General features: G+C 40.8%; 1 protein-coding gene across 1 annotated transcript in view; it reads right to left on the bottom strand.

Annotated features, from left to right (window-relative positions):
* The window catches only part of prkar1b (protein kinase, cAMP-dependent, regulatory, type I, beta), a 159,149-nt gene that overhangs the window by 51,705 nt on the left and 93,080 nt on the right, over positions 1–14,364 (bottom strand). The window contains exon 6 of the mRNA XM_072269564.1: positions 5,768–5,814. Within this exon, the coding sequence (XP_072125665.1) occupies positions 5,768–5,814 (47 nt within the window). The remainder of the gene's footprint in view (positions 1–5,767; positions 5,815–14,364) is intronic.

Below are 14,364 nucleotides of genomic sequence, written 5' to 3'. Positions count from 1 at the left end.
GATTTACAAAGCTGGGAACGATTACAAAGGATGTGGTAACACTGCATTTAGAACATAATAACAGGACTGGTGAGAGTCAACATTGTTCCAAAGCGAAATCATCTTTGTCTAATCTGTTAAGAATATTTTGGAGGTTTAACAAGTGGAATTAATTAAGGGTAAACCAGATGATATAGATAATTGGATTTTCAGAAGGTCTTCAATAAAGATACTGCATAAGAGCCATTAATCAGAAATTACGTGAGATCTACTAAGGTCAGTATACTGATGAGAGTGCCTAACTGACAGAAAAACAGAAACATAAATAAACATAATTTTAGGGCTGGAAGGCTCTGAAAAGTGGGGTGCTGTAGGGCCTCAGCTCTTAACAATCTATAACAATACAAGGGGTGATTGATAAGTTCGTGGCCTAAGGTAGAAGGAGTCAATTTTAGAAAACCTAGCACATTTATTTTTCCTACACTTACACACTTAGTCCAGTGGTCGTGGAGCATACGGATCCCTTCTTTATAGAAGTCAGCATCTTGGATCTCCAGAAGTGGTCCACATCGGGGTGATTGATAAGTTTGTGGCCCAAGGTAGAGGGAGATGATTTATTAACTTCAAACTTTCTGCATTTTCACTCAAAGAGTTGAACTGCACGTGCATGTAACGAGAGCTGTATAACTCATCTCCTTCTACCTTCGGCCACGAACTTACCAATCACCCCTGCTGTGGACGGCTTCTGCAAAGAAGGGATCCATCTGTATGCTCCACGACCACTGGACTAATTGTGTACATGCAGGAGGGGACTATGTTGAAAAATAAATGTGCTAGGTTTTCTAAAATTGACGCCTTCCACCTTAGACCACGAACTTATCAATCACCCCTCGTAACTTGATCTCCTCCTCCAAGTGCAATGTACTGAGTTTGCCGATGATAAGATGATGTATGGAGTGTGGAGAGTGAGGAGGATGCATTGAAGTGTGTTACGGACAAGTGAACCAGCAACGATGTGACAGATGGAGGATAATGTGGAGAAATGTGAGGTCATCCACTTTGTTAAAAAATAGAAATATTTAAACTGGTGAGAGACTGGAAGGTGTTGTTTAGGGGCACTTGGAGGTCCTTGTAAACTAAGTAACTGAAAGCTAGTATACAGGTACAGTAAGCAATTTTAAAGTTCAAATGATAAATCCTCTTGTAATAAGAACCAATTTAGGTACAAAGTAGAGATGTTTTGCTCCATTTGTATAGGGAACTGGTGAAACCACATCTGGAACACTGTATATTGTTCTAGAGTCTACATCATGGGAAGATACATTTGCAAAGACAAAGTGCAGCAAAGCTTCATCAGACTGATTCCTGGGATGGCATCTTCATTATTTCAGGGGAGATTAAGTAGACCTGATTTAAACTTTTTTTGAGGTAAGAGTGAGTTATGATCTAATTTAAACTTTCAAAACTCTTATGGGGGTTGACAGGGTATGTGTAAAAATTATGTTTCCCTTTTGTTAAGTGTCAGAATAAGGGTTCATAGTGTCAGGGGAATGGACATTTGGTACAGTGATAAATTGAATTTCTTCACCAAGTAGGCAGTGGCAGTTCATTTGCAAATTACGTTTAACACCAAGATATATATTTTATTAAAAGAATTAAGGGAATGAAGGTTAGGGTCACGGTGAAAGATGAGGCATGAGCTTGCTGAACTGTAGAGCAAGCGTAAAATGAACAGCGGCTACTTTTGCTGCTACTACTTTTGTTCTCAAAACAAATTGTTTCAGCTGGTTCAGAAGACATAGGCTTTACTTGAAAGGGTTACTTTCAAATGGTTTATGAAGGTGGCTTCTCGGGATCAGCATTGATTCATTCAGATGCAAGCTGGGTTAATCATTTAGAATAAAACTTTGTGATACAATATATGAGCAATTTGAAACCTAGTTGTGACATGCTTGATAGGAAAAGCAGGCTTAGAATTTTGGTTCTGAACAATCTATACCACTGACACGTTCCATCCCTCATACTAAGTGTTATGAACTAATTGAGAAATTCTTCTTCGTCAAAAATTCCATTACTGATGTCTCATTCAAATATGAGGACAAAAAGTAATGCAGATGGATCATGATATCTTGCTGTACAGAAATTTACTTTCTGTTTACTATTTGCATGATTTGTCCCCTTTTGTACACTGGATGTTTGAAAGTCTTTGATGTGTGTGTTTATTTGTGGATTCTATTGTGTTTCTTTGTTTTGTGCCTGTAAGGAGATGAATCTCAAAGATGTATACGATATACATACTTTAACATAGAAACGTAGAAAACCTACAGCACAATACAGGCCATTTGGCCCACTGTACCAAATGTCCATTCCCCTGACACTATGAACCCTTATTCTGACACCTAACAAAAGGGAAGCATAATTTTTACACATACCCTGTCAACCCTCATAAGAGTTTTGAAAGTTTAAATTAGATCATAACTCACTCTTACCTCAAAAAAAGTTTAAATCAGGTCTACTTAATCTCCCCTGAAATAATGAAGATGCCATCCCAGGAATCAGTCTGATGAAGCTTTGCTGCACTTGGTCTTTGCAAATGTATCTTCCCCTGATGTAGAGTTGTGCCGAACATGTCCCTACCTTACAAATTACTAGGCTTACCTATAGCCCTCTATTTTACTAAGCTCTGTGTACCTATCTAAAAGTCTCTTAAAAGACCCTATCGTATCTGCCTCCACCACAGTTGCCAGCAGCCCATTCCACACACTCAACACTCTGAGTAAAAAACTTACCCCTGACATCTCCTCTGTACCTAGTCCCCAGCACCTTAAACCTGTGTCCCCTTGTGGCAACCATTTCAGCCCTGGGAAAAAGCCTCTGAGTATCCACACGATCAATGCCTCTCATCATCTTATACACCTCTATCAGGTCACCTCTCGTCCTCCGTCACTCCAAGGAGAAAAGGCCGAGTTCACTCAACCTATTCTCATAAGGCATGCCCCCCAATCCAGGCGACATCCTTGTAAATCTCCTCTGCACCCTTTCTATGGCTTCCACATCTTTCCTGTAGTGAGGCGACCAGAACTGAGTACAGTACTCCAAGTGTGGTCTGACCAGGGTTCTATATCGCTGCAACATTACCTCTTGGCTCCTAAATTCAATTCCACAATTGATGAAGGCCAATACATCGTACGCCTTCTTAACCACAGAGTCAACCTGCGCAGCTGCTTTGAGTGTCCTATGGACTCGGACCCCAAGATCCCTCTGATCCTCCACACTGCCAAGTGTCTTACCATTAATACTATATTCTGCCATCATATTTGACCTACCAAAATGAACTAACTCACACTTATCTGGGTTGAACTCCATCTGTCACTTCTCAGCCCAGGTTGCATCCTATCAATGTCCCGCTGTAACCTCTGACAGCCCTCCACACTATCCACAACACCTCCAACCTTTGTGTCATCAGCAAACTTGCTAACCCATCCCTCCACTTCCTCATCCAGGTCATTTATAAAAATCACAAAGAGTAAGAGACCCAGAATAGATCCCTGAGGTACTTCACTGGTGACTGACCTCCATGCAGAATACGACCCGTCTACAATCACTCTTTGCCTTCTGTGGGCTAGCCAGTTCTGGATCCACAAAGCAATGTCCCCTTGGATCCCATGCCCCCCTACTTTCTCAATAAGCCTTGCATGGGGTACCTTATCAAATGCCTTGTTGAAATCCATATACACTACATCTACTGCTTTTCCTTCATCAATGTGTTTAGCCTCACATCCTCAAAAAATTCAATCAGGCTCGTAAGGCATGACCTGCCCTTGACAAAGCCATGCTGACTACTCCTAATCATATTATGCCTCTCCAAATGTTCATAAATCCTGCCTCTCAGGATCTTCTCCATCAACTTACCAACCACTGAAGTAGACTCAGTGGTCTATAATTTCCTCGGCTATCTCTTCTCCCTTTCTTGAATAAAGGAACAACATCCGCAACCCTCCAATCCTCTGAAACCTCTCCCGTCCCCATTGATGATGCAAAGATCATCGCCAGAGGCTCAGTAATCTCCTCCCTCGCTTCCCACAGTAGCCTGAGGAACATCTCATCCCGTCCTGGCGACTTAGCCAACTTGATGCTTTCCAAAAGCTCCAGCACATCCTCTTTCTTAATATCTACATGCTCAAGCTTTTCAGTCTGCTGCAAGTCATCACTATAATCACCAAGATCCCTTTCCATAGTGAATACTGAAGTAAAGTATTCATTAAGGACCTCTGCTATTTCCTCTGGTTCCATACACACTTTCCCACTGTCACACTTGATAGGTCCTATTCTTTCACGTCTTATCCTTTTGCTCTTCACACTTGTAGAATGCCTTGGAGTTTTCCTTAATCCTGCCCGCCAATGCCTCCTCATGGCCCCTTCTGGCTCTCCTAATTTTCTTCTCAAGCTCCTTCCTGTTAGCCTTATAACCTTCTAGATCTCTAACATTACCTAGCTCTCTGAACCTTTTGTAAGCTTTTCTTTTCTTAGTGACTAGATTTATTACAGCCTTTGTACAGCACGGTTCCTGTACCCTACCATAACTTCCGTCTCATTGGAACGTCCCTATGCAGAACTCCACACAAATATCCCCTGAATATTTGCCACATTTCTTCCATACTTTTCCCTGAGAACATGTGTTTCCAATTTAAGCCTCCAATTTCCTGCCTTACAGCCTCATAATTCCCCTTACTCCAATTAAACACTTTTCTAACTTGTCTGTTCCTATCTCTCTCCAATGCTACTGTAAAGGAGATAGAATTATGATCACTATCTCCAAAATGCTCTCCCACTGAGAGCTCTGACACCTGACCAGGTTCATTTCCCAATACCAAATCAAGTACACCCTCTTCTCTTGTAGGCTTATCTACATATTGTGTCAAGAAATCTTCCTGAACACACCTAACAAACTCCACCCCACCTAAACCCCTTGCTCTAGGGAGATGCCAATCAATATTTGGGAAATTAAAATCTCCCATCATGACACTTATTATTACACCTTTCCAGGATCTGTTTCCCTATCTGCTCCTCAATATCCCTGTTACTATTGGGTGGCCTATAAAAGACACCCAGTAAAGTTATTGACCCTTTCCTGTTCCTAACCTCCACCCACAGAGACTCCGTAGACAATCCCTCCATGGCATCCACCTTTTCTGCAGCCCTGACACTATCCCTGATCAACAATGCCACGCCTCACTTTGATAATAAATTTGAACTTTGAACTTTAGTTAACATAAAACAAACTTACTTCGTGGTAGAGGTGCAAATTACTTAACTATTTCTAACATTGTGATTATAATCAAAGTAACCAGCTTTGTACAATAAATCAGACCAATTTATAGCTCTATGGCTTCTAAATAAGCTTATGTACAAACAGGCCAGTCCGTTTTCATTTGAGCTGATCTCATTTCACACAATTAAACAAGCAAATGAAGCACCTGGAACAAATAGCCTCGGGCACCACGTCGTGGGTTTAACAGATACCGATGTGAGGGAGCTACAGCAAGTGGTTAGATGTTAAAGTGTTTCTTTGCAGTGAATTACTACACCATCAATAGATTACCCTGACCAAACAGGTGCATTTTGTTTCGTGAAGGTCATCTCTGTGGAGGTCCGTAATGCCTACAGGCATTCATCAATGCCATTAAATGTGTTTATTTGCATATAATATCTTAATTTCCATCACATATCCTTACCCCAAAATGAAAATAGAAAACCATTAAAAAACCACAGTATTTCAAACACTTACATCAACTTCCCCCTGATCGATTACATAGAAGTTGTCACCCTCATCACCTGGTAACAGAAATAACAAATACAATATATTTTAAATTAAGTTTATGTTACAAAGTTTAAGTCAATAATTCTCTTCACAAAAGACTGCACTTTAGGATGTTTTAGTTGTTATGTCAAAAGACTACATGCAGTAACAAGCTAAAGAATTTCTTGACAAGCATTAAGGATATTTTAAGACCTACTCTTTATCTGAAGAAAAAAATCTTCTCTCTCAAGTTTCATAGATAAATTATTTTTTGACATGGAAACCAAGAGTCTCTGAAGTCCCTACTCAAGTTCACAGGCTCTGATCTTTCAAAAGAAGAGCTTTATAGTTGCCAGATTTGTTAAGACTGCCTAATCCACCCTCCACTTAGCCCCATCTTTTCAAGTACCAGTACTTTGCTGAGTAGCTCAATCACAAGGCTACTTCTCCTTTTCATTTATATTTAGGATTTAAACTCATGAAATCTATTTAGCCTCAAATGTCAATGTTTCTAAATGTCTAAATTTCTTTTATTCTACAAGCAAAATTTTGGGATATTTTTGCTTGTTGGTGGGAAGATACTGTAGTTGTAGGACGAAATAGAAAAGTCCTTGTACCTACTTATTTTTGCTTCTAATAACCATTGGAAGAAAATACACCTTAGCAAATGTATGTGAAGGTACATTTGAATCATACAATAATAGATGAGCGAAAGAACACAAGAAAAACATCCCTCAGTTCACTGTACCTGTGCCAGCTCTTTGAAAGTTGATTCGCCTGACTCAGAACTTTTTATGCATGCTTGCAAATCTTAAATCTGCTTTCTCTATCATTTCCATGCAGCACAACATAGATCACAACAAAAATTTCCTCCCTCTTATTTCTGTGGTTTTGATTATTTTTGTCAATTGACATCTTCTGATTACTCATCACAATGTCAATGGAAATTTATATATTCTATCAAACTCTTAATGATTTTGAATGCTTCTATCAATTCTCTCCCCAAGATTTTTGTTTCAATAAGAACAGTCTCAAGTTTTTCCATCTTTCCATGTAACTGAAGCCAATCAACCTTCGTGCATTTCTGTTCACCTCATTAAAGGAAGGAAATGGAAACTGTGGAAAGAGTATTAAAGAGGCTTACCAATTCGTTGCCTGGATATAAAGGGTATTAGCTAAAAGGAGAAGTTGGACAAACTTGGGTGATTTTCTCTGGAGTGTCAGAGGCTATGGAGAGAACTTTTAGAAGCATAAATAGGACAGACAGTTAGAATCTTTATCCCCAGGGTTGAAGTGTCATATAGAAGAGGAGTACAATAAAAGGAGATGTACAGAGCATTTTTAAAATGCAGATTGGTGGGTGCCAGGAACAGACTGCCAGGCGTTGCGACGGAAGCAGATACGATAGTGGTATTTAAGGAACTTTTACGTAATATGCAGGGAATGGAGGGATATGGCCTACTTCTGCTCCTACATCTTATATCTTATATGGATTCTGTGCAGGGAAAAGAGATTTAGTTTAATAAGGCATAGTGTTTGGGACAGATAATGTGGGTCAAAGGGCCTATTTTTGTGTTGTGCTTTTACACGTTCTGACTAGAAAGTAATTATATCTTCCAATTTGTGTGGTTTAAAATTAGATACAATGCTTCATTCATAAATACACAATAGTTTTAAAAATTCAGTGTAATTTCCTTTGTTTAGTAAAACTCAATTTATAAAGCCAAGAATCTCATATGCCAACAAATATATTCTTCACATTGCCAAATAGTGGAAATACTTTCCAATGTTACCGTTTATGTTTCAAAATTGCCTATCGACAGTATTCTGCATCTCATTGCCGGTAAGACATCAACCGGCTCAACTTCAGCACTCCTCTCTCCCCCTCAAGCCGCACCCTCTCTGAACGCACTGCTTTCAATCTCTCCGCACCAATTTCAACCTCTCCATCAAACCTGCAACAAAGGGGTGCTGTTACAGTGTGGTGGATGGACCTCTATCTTGCTGAGGCCAGGCAGCAACTCTCAGACACCTCCTCTTACCTACCCCTTGAAAAGGACCCCAATCCAGACCATCAGGCCACTGTCTCCCACACCATCGCCAACCGCATCAATTCTGGAGATTTCCCATCCACTGCCACCAAGCTCACAGTTCCCTTAACCCACACTGCTCATTTCAAGGTCCTACCCGAGATCCACAAACCTGATTGCCCACGTAGGCCCACCGTCTCTGCCTGCTCCTGCCCCTCTGAACTCGTATCTACATACCCTGAATCCATTCTATCCCAGTTGGTTCAGACCCTTCCCACATTCATCCACTATACTTCACATGCTCTCTATCTTCTCAACAACTATCAGCTCCCTGGCCCTGATAACCTCACTTTCACCATGGACATCCAGTCTCTATACACGTCTATCCCCGATCAAGAAGTCCTTAAAGCTTTCCCCTCCTTTCTCCACAAAAGACCCAACCAGTTCCCCTCCACTACCACCCTCCTCTGGCTGGCAGAATTCCTCTTTTGGCTCCTCCCACTTTCTCCAAACTCAACGAGTTGTCTGACAAGATGTCAGAGTATGTCTGATGAATGTGCGATAAGTACAACTGTGGTTATTATTGAAATTTGAGTGACGGGACAGAGAAGGAAAGCGAGCGATAAAAAAGGGAGATGAAATAATAATGTGGTCTGGGGGCTGGCGGTTGATACAGCATCAATCATTTTAATCTCATCATCTCTTTGTAAAATAATCCACACAATTTATTCAAAATCTATTTACATTTGACACACCTTTTTTAAATTAAAAAGTTCACAGGATGTGGATGCTTTCTTAATTGCCTATAAAAGATGGTGACAGATCACCTGCCTGAATTACTGCAGTACAAGTTGGAAGGTGCCCCCAAGGTAGGGAGTTCCAGAACTTTGATGCAGTGATAGAAAACGAAATGGTAATTTGCTTTTCAGAATGGTGTGAGATATGGAGTAATGTTGCCCTTAACTTTCGGAGGGATAGTGGCTGGGAGTTTGGTACATGCTATCAAGGATACTTTGGCTGATGCTGCAATGAGTCCCTTACGTCAAATGTTCAAAGTTCAAAGTAAATTTATTATCAAATTACATGTACATCACCATATACAACCCTAAGATTCATTCTCTTGCAGGCTTACTCAATAAATCCAATAACCACAAAAGAATCAAGGAAAGACTGCACCCAACAGGATGAACAAACAACCAATGTGCAAAAGATGAACTGGGCAACTACAAAAGAAAAGTAACAACAATAATACATAAGCAATAAATATTGAGAAAATGAGATGAATGGTCCTTAAAAGTGAGTCCATAGGTTATGGGAACAATTCAATATTGGGTGAGTGAAGGTCGGTGAAGTTATCCCCGCTGGTTCAAAAGCCTGATGGTTGAGGGGTAGCAAATGTTCCTGAATCTGGTGGTGTGAGTCTTGAGGCTCCTGTACCTCTACTTCCTGATGGCAGCAGCAACAAGGGAGCATGCCCTGGGGTGTGGCATCCCTGATGATGGATGTTGCTTTCCTGCGACAAGGGTCCAAGTAGGTGTTCTCAGTGTTGTGCAAGGCCTTACCCATGATAGCTACTTTTTGTAAGATTTTCTGTTCAAGGGCATTGGGGTTTTTATAGCAGGCTGTGATTCAGCCAGTGAAAATACTCTCCTCCACAGATTTATAGAGATTTGTCAAAGTTTTAGATGTCATGCCAAATCTTTGCAAACTTTTAAGGAAGTAAGGGTGCTTCCATGTTTTCTTCCTTCACCGCATTGAGCTTAATGTAATGTTGTGGTGAGGAAAAGTGTGAGTATTTAAGGGTACTGATTAAGCAGGCTGTTGTGCCTTGGAGAGCAGCAAACTTTCTGAGCACATTCAGATAAATGGAGAGCATGCCTCTGTACCATGCACAGATGGAGGAAAAACTATGGGAAGTAAAGTGGCAAGTCACTCCCCAGATTATCACTCAGCCCCTGAGCTGCTGCTGTAATCACACCATTACATGACTTTGTCCAGGTGAGCACCTTCATTTATTAATACTCTTTGTCCTTCATTTCCTTTTGTATTCAGCATGGTTTATCATCAGATTAGAAAACTAAATCCCATACGGCCATTAGGCCAACTATCAGGCTCTTGAACCAGAGGGAATAATGCCACTCAATTTTACTAATCCCACCACTGAAATGTTCCCACTAAACTGAACACACTTTCAAGGAGGGCTCTTCATCTCATGTTCTCATTATTTATTGCTTCTTTATTCATTATTTTGTTTTTTTTATTTGCTCAGTTTGTTGTCTGGTGTTTGTCCTTCTTGTGCGTATTTTCATTGATTCTACTGTGTTTCTTTGTATTTACTGTGAATGCCTGTAAGAAAATGAATCTCAGGGTGGTATGCGGTCACATTTACTGTATATACTGTACTTAGATAATAAGTTTACTTTGAACTTTGACATGCAAGCAGAATCAAGCTCTTCAGTTCATAAAGTCTGCTCTGCCATTCGATCAGAGTTGATTTATTAATCCTTACCATAAACCTCCTTTTGTAGTTTCAGTTTAACATACACCTTGACTACAATATCTACTGATGTATCAGCTTTAATGTAACACATCTCTAAGGTACATCGCAGGAATGCTGTCAATCAATAATTAAATTCTGCCAGACCAGGAAATATCAGGCTAGGTTACCAAGAGATTTGTAAAAGAGGATAGGTTTTAATCAGCATCATTAAAGTTTTTACAAATCAAGTGCAATGCATGTTTTTAATGTAGGCCTTTTAAACATCCATTAACTGTTCTTTTGTTTGGTGGTTTTCATATTGTTAATTCCACACGACATTGAACTTTCTAATCTAATCAGTATAAACTCAGTGTCCCACTTCATTACGTCAAGAACCTAATAAAGTGACCACTGAGTGTACGTTCGTGGTCTTCTGCTGCTGTAGCCCATCCACTTCAAGGTTTGATGCGTTGTGCATTCAGAGATGCTCTTCTGCACACCACTGTTGTAACACATGGTTATTTGAGTTACTGTTGCCTTCCTGTCAGCTTAAACCAGTCTGACCATTCGTCTCTGACCTCCCTCTAGAATAAGGCATTTTTGCCCACAGAAATGCCACTCGCTGGATGTTTTTTTGTTTTTTCCTCTGTAAACTCTGGAGACTGTTGCGTGTGAAAACCTCAAGAGATCAGCAGTTTCTGAGATACTCAAACCAACAATCATTCCACAGTCAAAGTCACTTGGATCACATTTCATCCCCATTCTGATGATTGGTCTGAAAAACAAACTGAACCTCTTCATCATGTCTGCATGATTTTCTACACTCAGCTACTGCCATGTGAATGGCTAGCTAGATATTTGCATTAACAAAGCAGATGTACAGGTATATAATAAAGTGACCATTGAGCGTACATTTCTCAAGATCCATATCAGAAGTAGACTCTATTATAAGAGCGAGAAAATCTGCAGATGCTGGGTATCCAAGCAACACACACAAATGCTGGAGGAATTCAACAGGTCAGGCAGCGTCTATGGAACCGAATAAACAGTCAATGTTTCGGGCCGAGAACCTTCATCAGGACTGGAAGAAAAGATCAGGAGTTGGAACAAGAAGGTGGGGGGGGAGGGGAGGAAGAAGTACAAGGTGGTAGGTGATAGGTGAACCCGGGAGATGGGGAGGGGTGAAGTAAAGAGCTGGGAAGTTGATAGGTGTAAGAGATAAAAGGGCTGGAGAAGGAATGTGATACGAATTTATAGAAGCCCACGGAAGAAAAGGAAAGGGGAGGAACACCTGAGGGAGGTAATGGACAGGTAAGGAGATAAGGTGAGACATTAGAAGAGAATTGATAGTGTCTGAGAAGAGGAGTGGGTTGGGGTTTGCAGGGAAGGTGGAGTGGGAGGAAGATCGAGTCTGCAAGGATCCAACAGCTGACAGTGAGACCAGAGATAGATGAGATTGCAGAGTGGTCATGGGGGAAGGGGAGACTAGGGTCTAGAAGAGTGCTGGGAGTGTCTGAGGAGAGGGGAAAGTTGGGGTTTTCAGGAAGATGGGGTAGGAGGAAGATGAAGTCTCCAATTCCTCTCATCTCTCTCATTTTATCTCCTTACCTGACAATCATCTCTCTCTGGTGCTCCTCCCCCTTCCCCTTCTTCCATGGTCTTCTATCCTCTCCTATCTCCTCCTCCTTCTCCAGCCCTTTGTCTATTTCACCTATCAACTTCCCAGACCTCAACTTCACCCCTCCCTCTCTCTGTTTCACCTATCACCTACTACCTTGTATTTCTTCCTCACCCCCACCCCACCCCCCCCAAACCTTATTCTGACTTCTCATCTATTTTTCCAGTCCTGATAGAGAGTCACAGCCCGAAATGTCGACTGTCTTTTCCATAGATGCTGCCTGGCCTGCTGAATTCCTCCAGCATTTTGTCTGTGTTGCTTCCATTATAAGGGATAAAATTAACACATTTTCATACAGCTAGACACTTCCTAAAGGCATAGCTATTGCAAGTTATTTGATTCTTATATTATCACCAGTTGTGCAATTCCTATACCAGTGCAGTGCCCTCTTGCACCAATGCGCAATATAAAGAAGCAAGCACAGGAGAGATCCAATGTTCGCAAAGATCCCTGGAAAAGGCTGCCTTACATTTAAGGAGAAGCAGTATATAAAATTAAATGACACATGTTCTGCTCTTCCTGATGTATTTCTTAATGACTAGATCTCACTGCTTACTTGTGGGTTCACAGCTATTTTGATTGCCTGTTATCATGTTGTTAAGCAATTAGCTTTCGGCATCAGGTCAGCCATTTTATATCTTTCTACATTTTATTAAATAGTTAGAAGCACTTGTTAGAAGTCAAAGAAATTTCAATCAACATTAAAATCTGCCTTTCATTAGAATGCTGAGAAGTACTGTCTTTTTACACCATCTCCTTACATACTGTAATACGTTGGTGAATAATAAAACTGCCTTCAACTACAGCTACTGGAGTTATCTATCTGTCTAGATTAAGAAACGGGGAAAACTCTTGAGCGAGGGAAAAATAACATGAATCTCCCTAGAGAAAAATAAGCTTTGAAAATAAAAATTTAAGCATTTCACATTTTAATGACAGCTAATCATCTTTATTAACAACTATTAAAGGCACACTGACAAGGCCTGGGTTAGGACGTCTTGGCCCAAAACATGGATTGTTTGTTCCTGTCATAGATGATGCCTGTCTGCTGGGTTCCTCCAACACACTTGTCTGTTTTACTTGACTTCCAGCATCTGCAGTATCTCTTGCCTATCTGACAAGGAATGATCTGTCTTTCCCAACCTAATGAAGTTTACAGACAGAGAGGGGAACAGAGGAGAATTTACTCAAAAAGATTTAGATAAGCCAATTAACTATGACGCTAGATACACTGAAAGATGGTGGCTTGGATTAATCATAACCTGTTTTGTGAGCAGGCTTGCACTGCCTACATACAGTATGTAGGCTACATCACGGGTCCCCAACATTTTTGGCACTGCGGACCGGTGCAATATTGACAATATTCTTGTGGACTGACCGACCCGGGGGGGTGTTCAAGTAGGGTGAAACTCACCTCAACATGTCTTTTACACTTAGGGTTGCCAACTTTCTCACTCCCAAATAAGGGACAAAAGTAGCAGTCAAATCCCGGGAGATGTGTGCTTACCCCATGAAAGACTACCATGACCATGAAGCCTTGCGCGGGCACCTGTGTGCACATGCGTGACGTGCGCATATGTAACGTGCACATGCGCGTACGTGCCGATTTTTTCCCCCACAAATCAGTTTTGGCTTACTCTTCCCGACTACACTGTACATCCATTATTTCTTCTTTATATAGGCCGTGTATTTATCATATCATTCCTGCTTTTACTATATGTTAGTGTTATTTTCAGTTTTATGTGTTACTTGGTATGATTTGGTAGGTTATTTTTTGGGTCTGGGAACGATCAAAAAATTTTCCCATATAAATTACTGGTAATTGCTTCACTTTACACCATTTCAGCACGCAAGGTTTCATAGGAACGCTCTACCTTAGCGGGGGAAATACGGGAGAAGGGCGGTCCCGTATGGGACAAACCAATTTAGCCCAATATACGGGATGTCCTGGCAAATACGGGACAGTTGGTAACCCTATGTTCAAGTTCAACAGTGCATGACAGGGAATGAGGAAAGGTGCAGCTGACTCATATCGTTTCCTCACGGCCCGGTAGCACATACTTTGCCCAGTGGTTGGGGACCGCTGGGCTACTTTTCAGAGATGGCATAATTGTTGTTAAGTGCGCTAAGGATGTGATGGCAGAATCCTATCATACACACCTGTAACTAGAATTCCATACCAGAGATTGAGTAACATGTATAATTACTGAATTTCAAATTATTTTATCACATAAAGAGAAAGGTAAGAAAAAGGAGTATGTATTTTGATCTTTTTAAAAATTTTCCACGCATGTATACAAAGGATCACTGATGAGAAATCTCACAATAAACTTTGAATATATTAATAGCTAAGTATGTCAACAGGTAATTCACATATTAGTAACTCAAAGGGGTTTGA

Source organism: Mobula birostris, chromosome 9 (genome assembly GCF_030028105.1).
Source record: "Mobula birostris isolate sMobBir1 chromosome 9, sMobBir1.hap1, whole genome shotgun sequence".
Taxonomy (NCBI): Eukaryota; Metazoa; Chordata; class Chondrichthyes; order Myliobatiformes; family Myliobatidae; genus Mobula; species Mobula birostris.
This window is presented reverse-complemented; position numbering and strand designations above follow the sequence as displayed.